At 41.3% G+C, this 19,015-nt stretch overlaps 1 protein-coding gene across 3 annotated transcripts in view; it reads left to right on the forward strand.

Moving 5' to 3' along the window:
* LOC122806392 (forkhead box protein P4-like) overlaps positions 1-19,015 on the forward strand; it is a 1,692,547-nt gene that overhangs the window by 403,030 nt on the left and 1,270,502 nt on the right. For all 3 annotated transcript variants that reach the window (XM_044076752.1, XM_044076754.1, XM_044076753.1), the window contains exon 2: positions 2,334-2,529. In XM_044076752.1, coding sequence (XP_043932687.1) covers positions 2,353-2,529 — 177 coding nt within the window. In that variant the 5' untranslated portion in view covers positions 2,334-2,352. The remainder of the gene's footprint in view (positions 1-2,333; positions 2,530-19,015) is intronic.

Consider the following 19,015-nt stretch of genomic DNA (forward strand, 5'->3'; position numbering starts at 1 on the left):
TTAATTTGATTAATTTTCAGTTACTGACAGCGGTGCAGAATATCAGGAATGCTGCATTTGCAAGGGTGCCATCCTTTGGATGAGACATTAAACTGCAGCCCCATCTACCTGAGTTGATATTCACCTTAGATGGCTTTAAAAGATTCCATGGCAGTAGGTGAAGAGAAGGGAAAGTTCCCCGATGTCCTGGCCAAATTCCCCTAGTCAGTATGAATGCCACCTCAAGTCTCCCCTGAAAAGAGGCTGTTGGCCTAGTGGGACTAATCCAGTCAACAAAGTACAACTAAAGAAAAAAATGTAAGTGGTCATTTAAAACTAATGAGATTTGTGTTTGGAAATTTTATAAGTTTGTACTGAAATGTACTGTAACAGGTGCTGGGAAATAAAAGTTATTTATTTGCTCATTGCTTATGTTGTAAGATGATAGAAAAAAAGGTGTGTGGTGCTAAATTGGCAAGTGTGTATAGTATTTCAGTTTTATGCACACTTTTTTATTCCTTAACTGAAGATTAACTTGAAATATGCATGTTTGCTTATTTGATATAATGTATTGTCATGTCAGAAAGTTGTTTGTTGCAGATAAGCCAGTACAGTAAAATTTGAGTTCCCTCTCTTGGGTGGGGTTAGATTTATGTAGCTGGTAAAATAGTGGCAGTGGAGAAAATTCAGTAGTCTTGATATTGGAATGTAGGAATGCAGAAGAAGAGTACCTTATGGGGGGGGGCATATAATAGAAAGTTGGGAGATTGCTTAAATCCACCAAATTGAAAGTAGACATGGGATTTAGCTTATTTTCTGGTGTAAAAGTTAGTGGTACTACAGTTTACTTCCCTTTTCTTGGAAGTATACCTGAGATTTAGCTTATTTTCTAGTATAAAATTTAGTGCACTACAGTTTACTTCACTGTTATAAAAGCATACTGGTTGCATTTTTGTTACTCTGGCTACTTTAAAGTAGCTTGTACATAATGTACTCTGCAATTAACAAATAAAATGCATCTGTATAACAGGTTCCTATCAGATAACCAAAGACGCATTTTGTCGAATGTGTCTTGGTCGTTTGGTCGAACTTGAAATGTCGAAAAGATAAAATGATGAAGCGGCATATAAGCGAATTCTTTCGCTGGGAAAGAAGTCGCTTGGCTACTTCGTCACTTTGCCATTTTCGGCACTGTAGTGCGATCTCTAAGTTGGTATATTTAAGTAGGGGGGTGGGGGGACGAAGCCCCCCACTTTATGTAATGTTTTAATGTCCTTTTTTTTTTTGGGAACAGCGATTTTTTTTTTTTCCTGGGGAAAAAAAATCTCTGTTCTGGTTGTTCGATGTCTTGTGAATTCGAACTTTAGAGTTCGATATAACAACATTCGATCATTTGATCGTTTGTTGTTATAATGTAGACCCTGTATAACGGTGTGAGAACAGTGTAGAAAGATGAGGGATATGCCAAGATAGTTGTCTCAAAGATATGTGAAATGTGGTAATCTGCACAGAACTGGTTGTAGCTCACCACTGACCAGTGGTCTGACAACACTTGTACAACTGGCAAAACAAACTAATTTCACAAAAATTTAACAAGACAGTAAAGGAATATTGGACATTGTGTATCATCCTCATCGGAGTAGAACATTAAGCAAGATTAAATGGAATGTTTTAAATACCAAGCACTTTAAAAATAACATGCAGGAATGTGTCATAGTAGAAGCAAGTGGACATCCAATAAGTCAGTATGACATCAGAGTAGAAGAAAGCAGACGGTTAGTGTTGCATTATGAGATGGGGTCTAACTTGCATGTAGACACTTTATGAAAATAGTGATGAATAGAGCGGTCTTGTCTTGAGGAGTAACTAAGAAACTTGGTAGTCAGGAGGAATTATGGAATATTCTGTACTGTAAACAGTAACAAAATGGGAGTAGGTCATTGCAAAGGCGAAGTGGTACAAATCTTGATACTTGACAAAATGTCATGTTACTTGAAAAGGGTGACTGCTTTCGGGAGGATCTCTTTTTCCCATAACAGAATTGACATCCTAGTTTGCTGTAATAACTGGGGACTGCAGGTGACATAGCACACTACATGAGAGGTTTGGGGAGTTGCACCCTGTGAGAGGGAATTATTTTCAGAATTTGAGTACCATATCTGATATGTATTTTTTTCACTTGGAATGCCTTTCAATGAAATTTATTTTTGCTTGTTGATTAATAGCAGTAGAAATATGAGTAGGTTTGGCATCCGTAAGAGTATAACTGGCATATTCAGTCTAGCTCTGCAACATAAGCCTTAGGTTTAAAATGCACATGTGAAAACTCAATTTTTATCTTTTATCTTTGTCAGATAAATTAGGTAGCACGTCATGATGGTTGAATCTGCAACAGAGACCATAAGAAGCACTCCAACCAGCCAGAATGGTGTTAGCAGCCTGAGTGGCCAGTCTGATGGTGGCGGTGGTGGAGGGAGAGATGGTGCCAGCAGTGGGGAGACCAATGGGGAAATGACTTCATTAGAGCTTCTGCATCTTCAGCAGCAACAGGTATGGAAATTTTGCTAGAAGATAACACTTGTAAACCAATTTGATGTTTTCTATATTGCTAGATTTGAATAAACAAGGTATTCATTTAAATGTGGCAGCATTTTATAATTGTAATTTCTGTAACAAGGGATGCACTGTACCCAAAATTTTCATTTGTGCCTGAGGTGATTGCGTACTATTGCAGAATTTCTAGATTGTAAGAGAAATGGGACTGCAGAGTAAGCCAGCATTTAATATTGCTCACTTATAGGCACTGTTTATTTTGTTTTCTGGGTGAGGTGCCTTCTGTGTGGGTCTGCATATGTGTTTTCATTGGGGTCTATGGTCTTGTCAGACATTCCAAAGACATACTGATATCGGAGTTGGGAGTTCTCTAAATTGTGTGTAGGGCTGTGGATGTTGAGAATATCTCTGTCTGACTTTGGACTGGCATCTTGGCCCGAACCATGTCTCTACCTTGTACCCACTGAATTTCAGGATAGAGTCAGGATCCACTCTAACACTGAATCTAGTAGAGCTGATATTGAAAGTGAAAAAACAACTTCTTTGTGGTGTCAGTATTAATTGTTATGTGCTCTGATGAGAGGTGCAATGAAAACTTTTAATCAAATACCATTTTACTTGGTACAAATGCCAATTGTACATTTTGCCCAAATTACCCCCAGTGATTTTGGCAGATCTGATTCTCCCTCAGATATAAAAATAAAATGTCATCACAATGCACCTTAAAACAGCAAGAAAGTCGGGCAAACTAGTCCATCATTTTGTGCTCTCCCTCAGAGAAAAGGAAAACTAAATTAAATACATAAGGAAAGAAATCACAAGGCTGCTTTACTTAGAGCCTTGATACTTTCAGGTGCAATATAATAGTATCTCCTAAGACATTAGCAGCTGTTGAGTCCAATACTTTGGCAATGTCAACACTACGAGTATATGACATTTCAAACATCAGCAAAACGGCACTTGACAAACCATAGTATTTTCTAAATTTGTTGATATGCCAGGGAATCAAGTAATTGTATGCATTAAGAAGTGGAAGTTTACACAACAGAATTTTTGTGGTCCTGGTTCCTAAATTTCCTAAGTGAGCAGTGGCTTCCACTAATTCAAGAAGTAGAACTGCATTTTGATCGTTCAGATCTGAAATGCTGTGGTTTAATGTAATGAAAAATGTCACAGGGTTTTTAGACTTAAGTTCTGAAGCTCTGAAAAGGAGTTACTGCATTGTTTCCAAGACTGCCATTGTTCTGTCTGATTGTACTCTAAGTCCTTTAAGATAAAAAGTGTATTTACCCATAAATCACAAGTAGTTTTTATCAAACATTTCCAAAAGTTCTTTGGATCCAGTTAAATAAGCTGGCGCAGCATCTGTGGAATGAAGTGCATACATTTTTAGGAGTGTTGAGGCCAATGATAGGATGTGTCTGCACATACCCACTCAAATTTGCACCATGCACACACTTACATGTGCCCAAACATGTTGCAAATGAGCTGTGCAGGTGTACAGCCTGCTTTTTGCAGTTTATGCCTGCATAGTCCGGTTTCTGACGGACTCTTAATCATTTGAGTTTATGAATAGGGTGTAGAACAGGAGTCATTAGATGGATAAAAGTTAGGCTTCCCCTCACTTCCCGGGGTGGTGTGTATTTGGATGATTGCCTGTGGGTTTACTTTCCAAGAAGTCCTGAAGAACTGCTTACTCTGAATGCAGATATGGTCAAATGCACACAACAAAATGTTTTTTATGCAAAATATATTAAAAAAAACTTTACAACATACAGCAGCCCTTCCAGATGGTTAGACCATGCAGTAAGGAACACTTTTTTCACAGGATGAAATGCAGCCAGAAGTTTCAGATAAGGGAAAAAAAAAGGAGGTGCTCAAAAATGCCATTAAAAGAAGGGGGTTTAAACTCTACTGCTGAAGATAGTAGGTTAAATAGGAAATTTCAGAGTTCATTTTCAGCAGAAAGCTACTATGAATTCTGAGCAGTGGCACAGGAATGGAACTGCGTAGCCAGTTAGAGGCATGAAAAGTACTGGGGCTGTGAATACATGCTTATTTCTTGCATTCCTAAGCTTAGAAGTTCACGTGTTTGTTCATGAAACTTGTTTGCACAGCTGAAGCCCAGCCTGACTTCTTGGCAGCCTTGCTAGTACGGATGTTGGCTGACAGGATCCTTCATCCAGACCTGGATTGCTGGCACCTGTTGACCAAATGGGTGACATGGGGGGGGGGGGGGGGGCATTGCTTAGGATTTCAAGTAAGAGTTTTTTTATGTATATCCTTTTTTAGACCCTCTGAAACAACAAAACAGAGCACATTGTTATGGCAGCAAATGGTCTGCAGTCTGATATGACCAAGATGTCATACAATCTACTTACTTCCAATTCTTCTTTACACACTTTTAACTGTAGGGGCTGTTTTATGTATGTTAAGTCAAGAGGGAATACTTTGTGAGTTCCAATAGACTAATCATTTGTGGAATGTGGACTGATTGGCAAACAGAAGTCAATTGGCTTAAATGTTAATTGGAACTGAAAATAGTATGCTAGTAGTATGAATTATTTTATCTTTTGTCTATGGTTTCATTTTAATTTTACAGTTGAAAAAGAGTTTGTTTTATTTTAGATATAATAGTTTTCAGACTTGTCAGATGTGATGGGTGTGATGAGACTGTGCTTATCTGTTTGTAATCATTGATTCTGATTGGATAGTAGTTTAACATTCCAGGTATGGAACAAGACAAAAGGGCACATTGTATGCACTTGTGTTGTGTACTTCACATGTGTTTCTGCATTAACATCCACAGGCTAAAACGTAGCTGTGCTTTCTGTTCTCTACAGCTGGGGAAAAACATCCCAAGTCAGTGATATGCCTTAAACGGGTACACAACAAAATCTGAATGGATGTAAATATTGAGATACAGAATGCCGAAACCTAAACATTGACTTTGAAATGTTTATGTATAGGGAGAAAATATGGTGTATGACTGTGGTATAGTGGGCATCTGGGAATTTGCCCTTTCCCCACTGTAGTGCGGTCACTGATTTAGTATGTATAATTAGCAGGTGATGGGGGGGGGGGTGTGCAGCCCCCCCCATGTAAAAAAAAAATCTATATTTTTTTTTATGGTCATCTTTTTGACATTCTGAATGTCAGTGTTATGACATTTGACATTCAGGGCATTCAAACTAAAGAAATGAATCCTTTTAAACACCTTTGAAAAGTTGATAGGTGTTCTGTAATGATGCTTTCTTTCAGGGAATATCAACTCTCTAACTTCATTGTTTGATGTTAATTTATTTTGTTATTCCATTACTCTTTTTACTTCATGGTCTTTGGGAGCTGGATTCTCTCCTTTCTCTCACTGGGCACAATGTAGAGAAATTAATTCTAAGTAGGATGCTAGATGGCATCACAGGATACAGATTTACTCAGACATGGAACTCATACCTATGAGCAGCTTGGAAAATCGCCACTTTACCATTAGCATGTTTTTGAGATGTTAGTGAAAACTGGAACAATCAGTGAAAACTCACATGGGCACAGGAAATGTATAAGGACTGTATTCTACAGGAAAACTAGCTGACAACCAAACTGAAGAACCATGTGTTGCGAGAAAGCAATTCTTTTATGAAGTTCATTTTATGAAGTTTAAGCCAAGGTAGTCTGTTACAAAGATGAGTAAAGAGAGATATTTTTTTTTATAACTACAAGTGTGTTTATAAAATCTCAGGACAGTTAAGGAACATGGACCAGAGTGTAGAGGGTCTTCTTGCTGTTTGTGTCCTATTGGCACCTCCCCTTAATTACTCACCTGTACCCACATATTGAAGAATATTATTTTTATTTCTTTGCTTTATAATTTTTGACCATCATATTCATGTAAACTGTAACATCATTATGTACTCTAGTACATCTGGTGGTACTTGTGCTCAAGTTTTTCAGTGCGCTGCAGTCCCCGGATTCCTCCCTAGTAAAACTTATTGGGGTAGCAATGTAAAATGAATACTAGTGGACATGATTCAAAGATGTAACATATGTCTCTGTTTTTTTTTTTTCTTCTTTTCCCGTTTCTCTCAGCTTTTAGTTATCTGGGCCATAGTTGAATAAAAGGCATGGCCTGGACATTAAAAAAATAAGTATCTGATATGAGGAGGTCCATCCTTATCAAGCAGACAACCAAAAGGAATAAAGACACAGGTCTCTCCTTTTTTTCCCCTATATGCTCTACTAACAATCTTCCTTTTTAAATCTCTCTTGCCAAGCATCAAGTTAGCATTAGAAAAGCAGCTTCAAACTGCATTTTGTTATAACTTTTCTACTTCTGAGAACACATTTCTCACTTCAATACATTTTTCCTTCATAGTCTGCTTGACTCTTCCCTCTTTTGCTAAATGCACCAACACTGTATTCCAACAAATTTTGTATTTTGCACTCTTTCTGGTCTCTGTACTTTTTATGCTCACCCAGGCCTTGAGTTTTTTTTTTTTTGGCTTACTATTTTTCTTTGTGGATTTAATGCTGTGTCTTTTAATTTTTCTGTCATTTCTCTGTTAAAACTTTTGCCAGGGCAGGATTTGTGTACTTGTTCAGAAAGGTTTACATTGCTGTTCCTGAGTTGTTACTCTTGGAGATTGTGTGTGTCGGCAGCCTTTTTCTGTTACATTGCCAGAAGGCATTCTAGGCCAGTGAAGAGTGAGAGGGTTTTATGGTTCATTTTATGAATTATTTGCAGGTAACCATGTAAATGATACTAGCTGTTTAAGAAAAGTATAAAAGAATCTCCATTGTAGGCAAGTGGTGTGTTGTAGGAAAATTATTGCTGATGTTTTGTCATGTTTTGGTGCTAAATTTGGACTTTTGAGCTGTTTGATGGAGCAGTGTAGTCTGCATGTACCTTTTAGAGTAGGATGAAGGCTCAAGTGGAGTTATGGTGCTGATTGTACACTGACTACAAAGTGCAATAAATGCACTGTAGCTCGCACAGGCATTTATAACTGTTGGGAAATATCATTCCCTGTACTGAAAAGTAGTTGTGTATGTAACTTTCTTTTTGCTGGTTATTTTTATTATTAATGGTGACTTAAGAGAGTAGAATAATTAACCCTAAGTGCCTTTTTCCAGGGATAATGTGTGACCAGTGGATGCGGAACTCCTTTGTTTCTTATTTTATATTCAAGTAGCAAGCCAGCTTGTATAACTGAACTCCAGTGCCCAGTATAAAAAAATCACTTTCTTCCATATCTTTGTTTCTGCAAGAGGGAGAAAGAAAATCTTTCCTCATTACAACCATATACTGACAGTCATTAATGGTAATGGATTTGCAATGTGAATTGGCAACTTAATAAAATCTATTTACATATAGACGGTGGTGCAGCGGTTAGCGTTGCTGCCTCACAGCAAGAAGTTCTCTGGTTTGATTCTCGGCTGGGGTGCCTTCTGTGTGGAGTCTGCATGTCCTCCCTGTGGTTGCGTGGGTTTCCTCCAGGTGCTCCGGTTTCCTCCCACATCCCAAAGACATGCAGTAGGTGGACTGGACACTCTAAATTGGCCCTAGGTGTGAGTGTAGGCATGTGTGTGCCTTCTGTGGCAGGTTGGCTGGCAACTCGACACCGTAAAACTTCACTGCCAATCATGAGCGGACAGATGATCCGCTGTGGCGACCCCTAACTGGGAAAAGCCGAAAGAAGAAGAAGATTTACATGTAGACATATAACAAGAGTAAAAGTGGATGATTGCAGATATCTGTTGCATATTGGTGTAAGTGGATGTTACCTTTAGGGAATTTATAAGGGGAAGTAGAAGCAGGGAGTTCAGGTCAGACTCTCTGAACTGTGTATTTCTTCTTCCATATCATGTTAATGTTTGTGAGTAGATGTGGGTTAACTACAGCAACAAATAATGTGCAGTACTGTGCTTTTATTAGGCGCGGAACCCAGATTAGTCAGAATACTGTTCTGAAGCTCAGACCACTCCACTTTTTGCCCAAGTGACTAATCTGATTTTCAACAGTCAGATCTCATCTTTGACTGCGGTTACTGCTGGTTATGTAGATAATAGTATTACATTAATTTATTTGCTGTAACTCTGCACAGTGGTTAATTCTGCTATGTTAAGTCATCTCTGCTTTCAGAAAGGCAGTGAAGGCAGCATTTCTCCAGACGAATACTGTTAGAAATCAAGGTATATTTGGACAATAGCTTCTTAAAATAAAATCCTTTATCTTTCAAAGTTGGCAGAATCTACCCACGTTACATGATTTATCACGTGAAAAACCTATAGTGCAGCAATATGGAAGGAACGCCTCCTAGTGCAAAGATTGTAGTCTGTCTTTCTTATCTGTATGGATGCAGTGTGATCATCTTCCTTCCTTACACACTGTAAATAAAACAAAAGCTAAGCTATTGCTGGTTTTGTATGCTTTCTCTGGAACTGGGGTGGTATTTTATACCTGCTCCCTATCACATTTGTGCTCCAAGACCGGTAGGAATTCCTTAGCTTGGTATTGTGAGGACACACAAGGTGCCATGCCAAGATGTTTGCTCTTTTGTATGACGCCTCACAGTAAGACGCTGTCCGGTTTGACTCTCAGCTAGAGCGTCTTCTGCGTGGAGACATGCATGAATGGGCGTTCCTTCGCTGAAGGTTGTGCGTCAGGGCTGGCAACTCGGTACGTAAAAATCAACTGCCAATCATTAGCGGACCGGAGTTCCGCTGTGACGACCCCTAACCGGGAGAAGCCGAAAGACACAACAACATTATTGTTAACTTAGTTTAACTAGAACTACCTACTTAAGTTTTTCAGGCTCAGGTCACTTTTCCAGAACACTAGTTGGATTATTTTTAATCCAGAGAGTGCTCACATACTTTTTTTTAAATTTCTGCTTTTGTCTTACCTAATGCTTTGTTTCAAAGTTGCAGTCAGAGTGATACATGATTAGTGAGGCCATTGCGTAGAGTTAGGAGAAGTAGGCTGTAAAGCAATTTAAATTTTGTGTTTTACAAAAACATTTGCAAAAGTATTCATTTCCTGTAGTGTTAAGACAAGCGTATAATGTGGAAAATCATCGTGGACATAGAGTATTCCCCAGTAAGATTTCCCAGTGCTCTGGTTAATATTTAGAACTCCTTAAGCATTTCCTGATTTCTTTAATATCACACTAGCATTATTAAGTGTTGTAGCCAACAGAAATATGAATGTGTGTTACAGAGGTAGCAGTTAGTTTTTGTGGATACTGTAAAGACTAACCCATTCATTAACTGTTTCACAGTCACATGATAACTTCTTTACAGTCTTTTGCTGCTATGTCATGAAATCCTTAAAGCCCTGCTGAAGTTTTTTTTTTTTTTTTTTTTTTTTTTGGGGGGGGGGGGGGTGTGGTGGTCCTGAATTACGAAGGTCAAGACTCCTAAAACCTGTAATTTGCATACGCCAGCAGTGGTAGTTTTGTGCCTCTGGGGATTGTTAAACATACCGTATAGATTGTGGGAACAGTTGAACACAATTTAGAGTAGGTGCGGGCAACCTATCCAAATACACTTCTGAGGCTTTAAAATGTATGCTTGACCTTTAGGAATGAAGGAAGGATGTAGGAAATATATTTTATGACTTCATTTTAGAAGTCCTACCTTTTCTCCAAAGAATGCGTTTGCTTATTTTGAATTTGTTAACCAGGGTAGAGCACTGATCCCATTGCACTTATTTTAGTCTCAACCAGGGTAAACGTAATAGATACATGACATTGTACACAGATTGAATGGCAAAATGCTGTATATACATATGCTTTATACAAAGTGAATATTATAGTTGGCTTGAGGGTACAAAGGCAGTAGATCAGTGACACTAAATATAGTGAAAAACAAAGATCAATGTACATGTGCATTATATATGGAATAGAAAACAGACTTGGCATGCTGAAAGAATTGCAATAAAAAGTAGAGTCATAGCAAAGAGTGCAGAGGGTAAAAATGTTATGAAGATGTTAACCTGAATGAGCAGAGACAGAGCATTGCATTTTCCTGGAGTGTTGAAATGTGCTTTTATTTCTGATTGAAAATGGGTACTGGGAATGTTTTCTAAGAAAAGAAGGGAGATATTCTCACAGATTGGGAACAAGGACAGAGAAAGCATGGTCTGTGCAGTGAAGCCTAGTTTGAGGGGTTTGGAAGAGAGGATTTTGTATGTTGGTGCATTTCTGAGTAGTCTGTAAATTAGTAGGAGAAGTTGTGTGTGGATTCACAAGGTGGTGGTAATAAACATTGTGCATGAGGGAGTAAGTGTGGTACTGTATTGAACAGTGTACCAAAACCCTTAATTCATGAAAGTTATTATAGGTGAAGAGGTTTGCCATCTTAACTCATTGCATAAACATAGTATTGCACAAACTACAAATGCAAATGATCATACGCAGTTTACACACACACACACACCACTCCTGCTTGCAGCCCAATCTCGTAGGGATGTCTTATGGAAATCAAACACTGTTATCTGTCCAAGACACTATCAAATAGTTCCATAACTACCAATTAACAGAATACAATGTGTCAAGTGGTAAGCAGCATAGTCTTCCTTCCCTCCTGTTAACATAGGTGTCCGTCAATGATCTGTACTGGGCCCATTACTGTTTAATATATTTGTCAATGATCTACATACTTCTGCTGACCCCTCTTATTCAGTCTGCACAAGACTCCATCATTGTTTGCCGTTCCTTGTCCATAAATGAAATGCAAGCCAAAAACCCAGGAATCATACTCTTCAATAGAACACTGGCTACAGTAACATGACCTAATAATGGTAAAAAGGCAAACATTGGGCTCTTCCTCCCTTGATGCAGTCCTGTCACACTTACTGATTTTTCCATTATCACTTCCAGCAGTATTCTCCTGGATAATGTCCCAAATATCAATCCTCTTAGAGTTACCCTGGACAATAAATTGAAATGTGACCTCCATATATAAAATGTCATAAAAAAAAATCTGAAAAAATAGATGACTTATACAGAATCAAAATCTACCTATCAGAACAAGACACCAAGTTTGCAGCCAATGCTTAACTTCTACACAGTCTGCTCTATGCTGCCCCAATCTACACTAACCTTCATAATACTTTACAACAAAGACTAGAACAGTGCTACAATAAAGCTGCGACATTTGCCTCCAGTCACGATAGCAGAAGTCATCTTTGCATTGCCCTAGATAAAAAAAACTGGATGGAATTTCCTGGCTATCTTTAGTAAACCCAATTGAAGGTAGTCCATGCTATTCTGCACCAATTATCTAAATGTCCATCACTAATCTCGCTGAAGTGGTAGTTTCCCACAAGAGAACTCCACTCTAAAGACAAATACCTTGCCTACCAGGACAGCTTCTCAAATGCATATGGTGAAGTCTTGTAGTCATGTCATGTGGCCAAACCGTGGAAGCAGTTCATAGGTTCATGGGTGATTACTAGGCTAATGACTCCAGGGAGCCTTTTTTAAGCCTTACCATGACTACAACATACCTACACAGTTCCAGATGGCATTACACAGCTACAGATGGCAAAATGGTTAAAGTCTTTGCTCACCATGCACAAGGTTCAATCCTGACCGCCGACCAATGCTTGTTTGGAGTTTGTATGTTCTGTCTGTGTCTCTTTATATTCTTCTCACCTCCAAAAACCATGATAAGTTTTTCCATCTCAAACTCAGCTAAGAATGGAGTTGTGGGCAGCTGCACAGACTATAGATGATGCCCTGTAAGGGCAGAGTCAAACAGACCAACCACTTTGGGCATTTACTGTGGTGCATAGTACCCTCAAAGGTAAGAGAACATGGATCACAGCCTGCATGCTGAGGCAGGGCTAGCCACTCAGCATAAAGTCTGGCTCTAGGTGATTTGGTCATGTTGACTAATGTCACAAAAATGGGGATTGGTATTTACCGGTGATAAGTAGTTTGAAGATCTAGCCTACTCTGACCTCTGCTAGGAACCCATGCTAATGGTAGAAAGGGTGTATGTATGCCCTATTGGCCAGTGTCTACCCACCATAAAACCCAGCAGCCCCAGGTCAGTAAACTATTGACCATACAGTATCCAGTTGCCCAACTTGGGTTACCTGAGATAGCTCTGTTGAGTGAAAAGCTGGAAGTAAAACCAATCAACCCGCCAACTATGAGCCAAGAATTGCTACACTGGTACACTGACCGGACGAGGCTTGGAAGTGGATGGCATGATGGTAAGTAGGAGGCTGGACATTCTCTGTATCCAGGACAAGATGGAAGAGGAGTGCAGACAAGCCACTTGGCTTGGGATCCAGAGTATACTACTCAGTAGGATGGCAGGCTAGAAATGGTGTGGGAATTATGGTGATGGAAAAGCTTCAGAAAACAGTAAGGGATGTCATCAAAGTTAGTGACAGACTCGTGCCAATCAGAGTTCAGTGTAATGTTACAGCAGTATTCATAAACTCAGTCTGTGCCCCACAGAAGGGTTTTAATAGTGATGAAAAGAGTGCATTCATACAGCAGTTGCAGGACCTACTAGATAAAGCAGGACAACATGAATTGGTAGTGATAATGGGAAGCTTGAATACACATATCGGGACAGGCAGAACAGGATATGAGGATTGCCTGGGACCACATGGGTGGTGCAACTGCAGTAAAGGAGAGGCCATTTTAGACTTCTGTCTGGCAAATGGCTTGATGGTAGCCAACACATGGTTCAGAAAGAGAGACTGTCACAAGCTCACATACAAAAGTGGTCAGCATGCAACTCTGGTAGACTTCCTCCTAGGAAGGAAAGGGTACTGGGTAGAATCAATGATTGCAAAGTCAGTCCCATTGAAACAGAACACATCATAAACCACTGGTTGTTGGTCATCTGCAAGCAATAGTCAGAGAAGGCTCTAAGGTTAAAAGAGACCAGGATGAAGACCTGGAAGCTGACTGGAAGGAAAGCACAGCAGTTCAAAGAATTACTCTGCTCTCTTCCACCTTGAGAGGAAGAAGAAATAGGTGTAGTTGAAGAATGGCAGTCCTTCAAAGCAGCATGTGTAAGGACTACAGAACAAATATGTCGAGGAAGGTTTCAAGACAAAAACAGATGAAGAAGATAGTCAGATACCCTTCATAATGAATTCCAGCGACAACCTGCTCACCAGTCCAATGGACATCAAAGGCAGATGGAGTGCTTCCAGCAGCCTACAGTGAGAGTAGAGGAGGGTCCCACTATAGAAGATGTAAGAATAGCACTGAGGAAAATGAAGGGGAAACAGAAGGCTTAGATGAGTTCACAGCAGATATGTTAAAGATGATGGTTGAGACAGGAGAAAATGGCTTCTGAGGGTAGTTATAGCATTTTGGAGAGAAAGGCGTATCCCAGATGACTGGAAAATAAGCATATTAATGCCAGTGTTCAGGAACAAAGGGGACGCTCAGAACTGTGGGCAGTCCAGAGTTATCAAACTCCTCTCTCACTGCATGAAAGTTCTGGAGAGAATGATGGATAAACAAATACACAGAGTAGTAGAAAGTAAGATAGACAATCAGCAGTTTAAATTCAGATCAGGATGCATCATAACCAACCCAATGTTTGAAGTGAAACAAATACTTGAACAGAAGCTAGAAATGAGGAAAGAGTCCAACTGGGGATTCCAAGAATTGGAGAAGGCATCTGACAAAGTCCCAAGAAAGCTGATTTGGGTAGTTATATGTGGTGGTTTGAAGTCTGAGAAACGTTGGTAGAACTATGCAAGCTGTGTACAAGGACCAAATGACTCTAGTACAAGCAATGTTCAGTCTTAAAGAGGGGTTCCCAGTGGGAGTGGGTGAGTATCAGGGTTCAGCTCTGAGCCCACTACTGTTCATACTTGTGATGGACCACAAAAGGTCAGAGGGGACAGATCAACAACGTTGCTGTATGCAAACCAGGTAGGATTACAGGCAGACTCTAAGCAAGAACTTTAGCAAAGGGTAGTGGAATGGAATTCAAAACTGAAGGCACATGGGATGAAACTGAGTTCAGAAAAGACAGATGTAATGTCAGCAAATGGAGAAATCCAAAAGAAATTGAGATATAAGGGAAAATAATGGAACAGGTTAACTTCATGTACCTTGGAGGGGTGGTTGAAGAGAAGAGAATTCTGAATGAGGAGTTCAAAGCTAGAATCAGAGGGACTGCAGCCAACTGGCAGTGTGTGTCAGAGGTAGTATATGACAGAAGAATACCAAAGAAACTTAAAAGTAAAGTGTACAAAACAGTGGTGTGACCAGTACTACTGTATGGTACAGAAACCTGGGCAGTAAAGGCAGAGCAGTTGAAGTTAGAGGTGATGAAGGTAAAGTGCCTGAAAGGGGATGGTAGGATGCACACTGTGGGACAGACGAAGGAATGAGGACATGAGTAGAAGCCAAAGTAGTTACAATTGCAAAAAAGGTCAAAGAGAACAGATTACAGTGGTTCAGGCACATGTGCGGGAAAGCAGAAGGCAGTCTGGGAAGATGATGTGGGACAGACAAGGAAGAAGGCGAGATAGGGAGAGATTGCAACAAGTCACACAACACTCCGTCCCCATGTAGAAAATTTGATGAAGGGGGTTGTTGATGATGATGATGATGATAGAGGATGTCCTTCAAGGATGCATCTGCAGTCCTAACATAAGGGTTGTCCTGCCTCAGGCAGCCCTTCGGTCGGCCGGATTCCAAAGTCTGGGTCTGGCCTCGGCTGATGTCGCACTTCACCCGACGTCATAGCTGCTGTGTATTGGGTATAAAGGCATCAGCCGACGCCATTTTCCTCAGTCTTTCTTGCCGCGTGGTGCCCGAAGCAGAAGCTGTTCGCAAGTGCCGGTCGGTCAGATCCAGAGATTTCTACTACCGAAGACTTCTAAAAAGCTAAGTACCCCGTTGGGGACTCTTTCTTGCCTCAGCCGATGTCAGAAAAAGTAAATAATTGTTTAACTTGTGGGAAACAAATACCTCATAAGGATTTCCACTCTTACTGCCTTCCTTGCTTAGGCGCAGACCACAACGTATCAGCTTGTCTAGCCTGTGCTTCCTTCAACCGACGGACACTTAGACGTCGGTCGGAGTTTGCAGAGGAGTTTTTTGGTCCCGCTTTTGCTTACAAAATGCCGTCGGAGACTCCGACTTCACAATTAGCTAAAAAGCGCAAGGAAAAGGACCGACACTCGCGGTCCGCGGTTCCGGCTGAAACCACGGTTAAGCCAACCGCGAGTGTCTCGGTTTCGGCTGAAACCGAGTCCTCGGTTCTTCCTTCGGCCGAAAGCATGCCTCCGATCGCCGAGGCCTCACAGAGCATGGCTGAATCTACTACTGAAATTTCACCTGCTGTAGCAGGCACCCAGGACTTATCAGATACTATTCCTTTAGACATATCTACTCCTGCACGTGGAGCTGCTAGGCCCCCTGCATCTATGTCTATCAAGGCTTTTTCTAGGGCTAAAGCAGCTAAATCCTTTAAGGCCTTGCCTGCTAAAACCCCCTCACACAGGCCTACCTCTAGTTCCCAAATGCTCAGCCTGGCTGAGGATCTCATTTCTTTGATCAGGGGATCCCAACCTCACCCAGACAGGGCCTCTCAACCCCCTCCAGAGAAGAGGCCTAGAACTGAGCCCCCGGATCCTGTTTCTACAGACTATTCCTCGGATGATTCAGAAAACTCAGACCCTCCAGAAGGCCCATATTCTCCTTATGAGGATTCTGATGCAGAAGACTCCATTCCTTCTGCCTCTCCTCCTGAAGAATTTTCTTTTGGGGAAACTTGCATGCTATGAGAGAGCATTTTCAATGGCAGGGCCAGGATTTTTCAGATTCAAGGAAAAGGCTAAGGACCTTTTGACATCTACCACAGCATAGGCCTTTAGCCATTCCTCCAGTACTAACAGTTGTTGACGATGCATATAATGATGCCTGTACTGCCCCTGACTCTCTTCCTCCGGCCCCTGCCAAGCCCGACAGATATTACAGGGTCCCGGACACACACTTTCACTTGTGTAAGGCTCCTATTGCAGATCCTGAAACCATTTCACAGGGCCCCAAAGCTGTAGCAACTGCCTCTGCCAAAAACCCCCTCCCTTCTGAAAGAGAATCTAGAGCATTAGAGAGATGGGGTAAAAAAGTTTATACTTCTGCTACTCTTTCGGCCAGGGCCTTAAACTGTCAATTCCACATGATTCAGTATCAGGAATGTTTGTTAGACCAGCTAAATAAAAAACTGTCCTCTCCTGAACCTATAGACCGTAAGTCCCTTCAGGATTTGGTACATAACACTCAGCAGGTCAGTAATCATTCCTTAAAATGCGGCTATGATGCACTGGAGGCTTCCTTTAGATCAGCTATGACTGGAACAGTGATTAGAAGGCATGCCTGGTTAAAAGAGCAATCCTTACCAGACCATGTTAAGTCAAAGCTCCTAGATGCTCCTATGGAGAAACAAAGTTTGTTTGGCTCCCCTGCACAGCAAGTGCTAAAGAAGGTGGAAGAAAAAGCAAAATCTGTCCAAACAGTCAAGGATTTCTTACAGGTCCAACCTCCGAGGTTTAGTAGGAATTGGCCTTCGAAGAATTGGTCCTTTCCAGACACCTCCAGAGCACAGAGAGGCAGAAATAGGCGCCCAAGAGGCAGAGGTCAATCCAGAGGTGCCTACAGGGGACGTCAGTGGCAGCCTGACAACCAGAGAAGTACTGCCACAGATTCAGCTACGACCACTTCCACAGGACAGACACAATGACTTGGCTCTGATACCGCCTACCAGGGAACAACTGGAAGCACCCTTGGGAAAGCTAGCCTTATTTTCCATAAACTGGCATTACATTACAGGAGACAAATGGATTTTACAGACAATAGACAAAGGCTACAGGTTTCACTTCCACACTCTACCAAAAAAGAGAGGAATGCCAAACCTACCACCAAACCAAAAACAAACGCTCTAGGACAAATCAACCACCTACTAAGGATGAGAGCTATAGAAAAGGTACCGCCTATGGAACAAGGGCAAGGATTTTACTCCAGACTTTTCCTGGTACCAAGGAAAGAAAATCAATGGAGGCTTATTCTCGACCTGTCCGCTCTGAACACATATCTCATTGTTCCAAAATTCAAAATGCTGACCCTACAGCAACTTCTTCCCATGCTGGGCAAGGAGTCTTGGCTGGTGACTCTAGATCTCAAGGAGGCATACCTGCACGTCCCTATACGACCAGATTGCAGAAGATACCTCAGATTTCTTGCAGGATCAGAGCATTATCAATTCTCAGCATTGCCTTTTGACTTATCTACTGCGCCCAGAGTATTCACGAAATGCCTGGCATCAGTAATTGCTCATTGCAGGCTTCAGGGAATTCAGATTTATCCATACCTGGACGACTGCCTAATACAAGCGAACAACAAAACCAAATTAACAAAAGATTTGGAAAAGGTTATACAACTGCTGCAAGCCCTGGGATACACAGTCAACATGAAAAAGTCAAGGCTGGTGCCATCCCAAAGGATAACATTCTTGGGTGCAGAACTGGACACATCAAATCAGATGGCATTTCTCACAGCCGAAAAACAAAAGCAACTACCACTCTATTTCATGGCATTAACAACACAGATCCAGCTTACAGCAAGGAAAGTCCTGCAAGCCCTGGGTTACATGGCATCCTGCATAATATTGATTCCGCATGCCAGGCTGCATATGAGAAAGTTGCAATGGTACCTAAGGAATGTATGGTCTCAACACAAGCACAGTCTAGAAGCCCAGATTCCAATAATTCCATGCCTGAAACAAGAATTCCTGTGGTGGGCTCAGGCCTGTCAGTTAAACAGAGGACTGCCTTTCCACAAACCTCATCCAAGCCAGACTATCACCACGGACGCCTCAGACCTAGGCTGGGGGCACACATGGTGGACAAGTGTATACAAGGCCTATGGACACAAGACCAGCGGAATCTACACATAAATCAAAAGAGATGCTGGCAGTGAAACAGGCAATCCAGACATTCAGACCTTTTCTTCAACAGGGTCACTTGCTGATAAGGACGGACAACACCACAGTCATGTGGTATATCAACAAACAGGGAGGTACACACTCATATCCTCTATGCCGGATGGCAATGGACCTGTGGAATGTGGCCCTGAACCTCAACATTCAACTCCAGGCCAAATTTGTGCCAGGAAAAGAAAATTCACTAGCAGACACCTTAAGCAGAACTACCACGGATGCCCACGAATGGATGCTGCATCCAGACATCTTCAAAACCATTACAAAGAAATGGGGACTACCAGAAATAGACCTGTTCGCATCCCCATACAACCACCAGTTGAGGAAATTCTGCACAAGGACATACCACCCACTTGCTTGGAAGGTGGACTCCCTATCCTTCAGTTGGGAAAACCTGACAGCATATGCATTCCCACCTCTTCCTTTGATGCACAAAGTGCTACTGAAGATCAAAGAAGATCACCCAAGGATAATCCTGATAGCTCCAGACTGGCCG

The sequence above is a fragment of the Protopterus annectens genome, chromosome 7.part0 (assembly GCF_019279795.1).
Source record: "Protopterus annectens isolate FY-2018-M chromosome 7.part0, PAN1.0, whole genome shotgun sequence".
Classification (NCBI taxonomy): Eukaryota; Metazoa; Chordata; order Ceratodontiformes; family Protopteridae; genus Protopterus; species Protopterus annectens.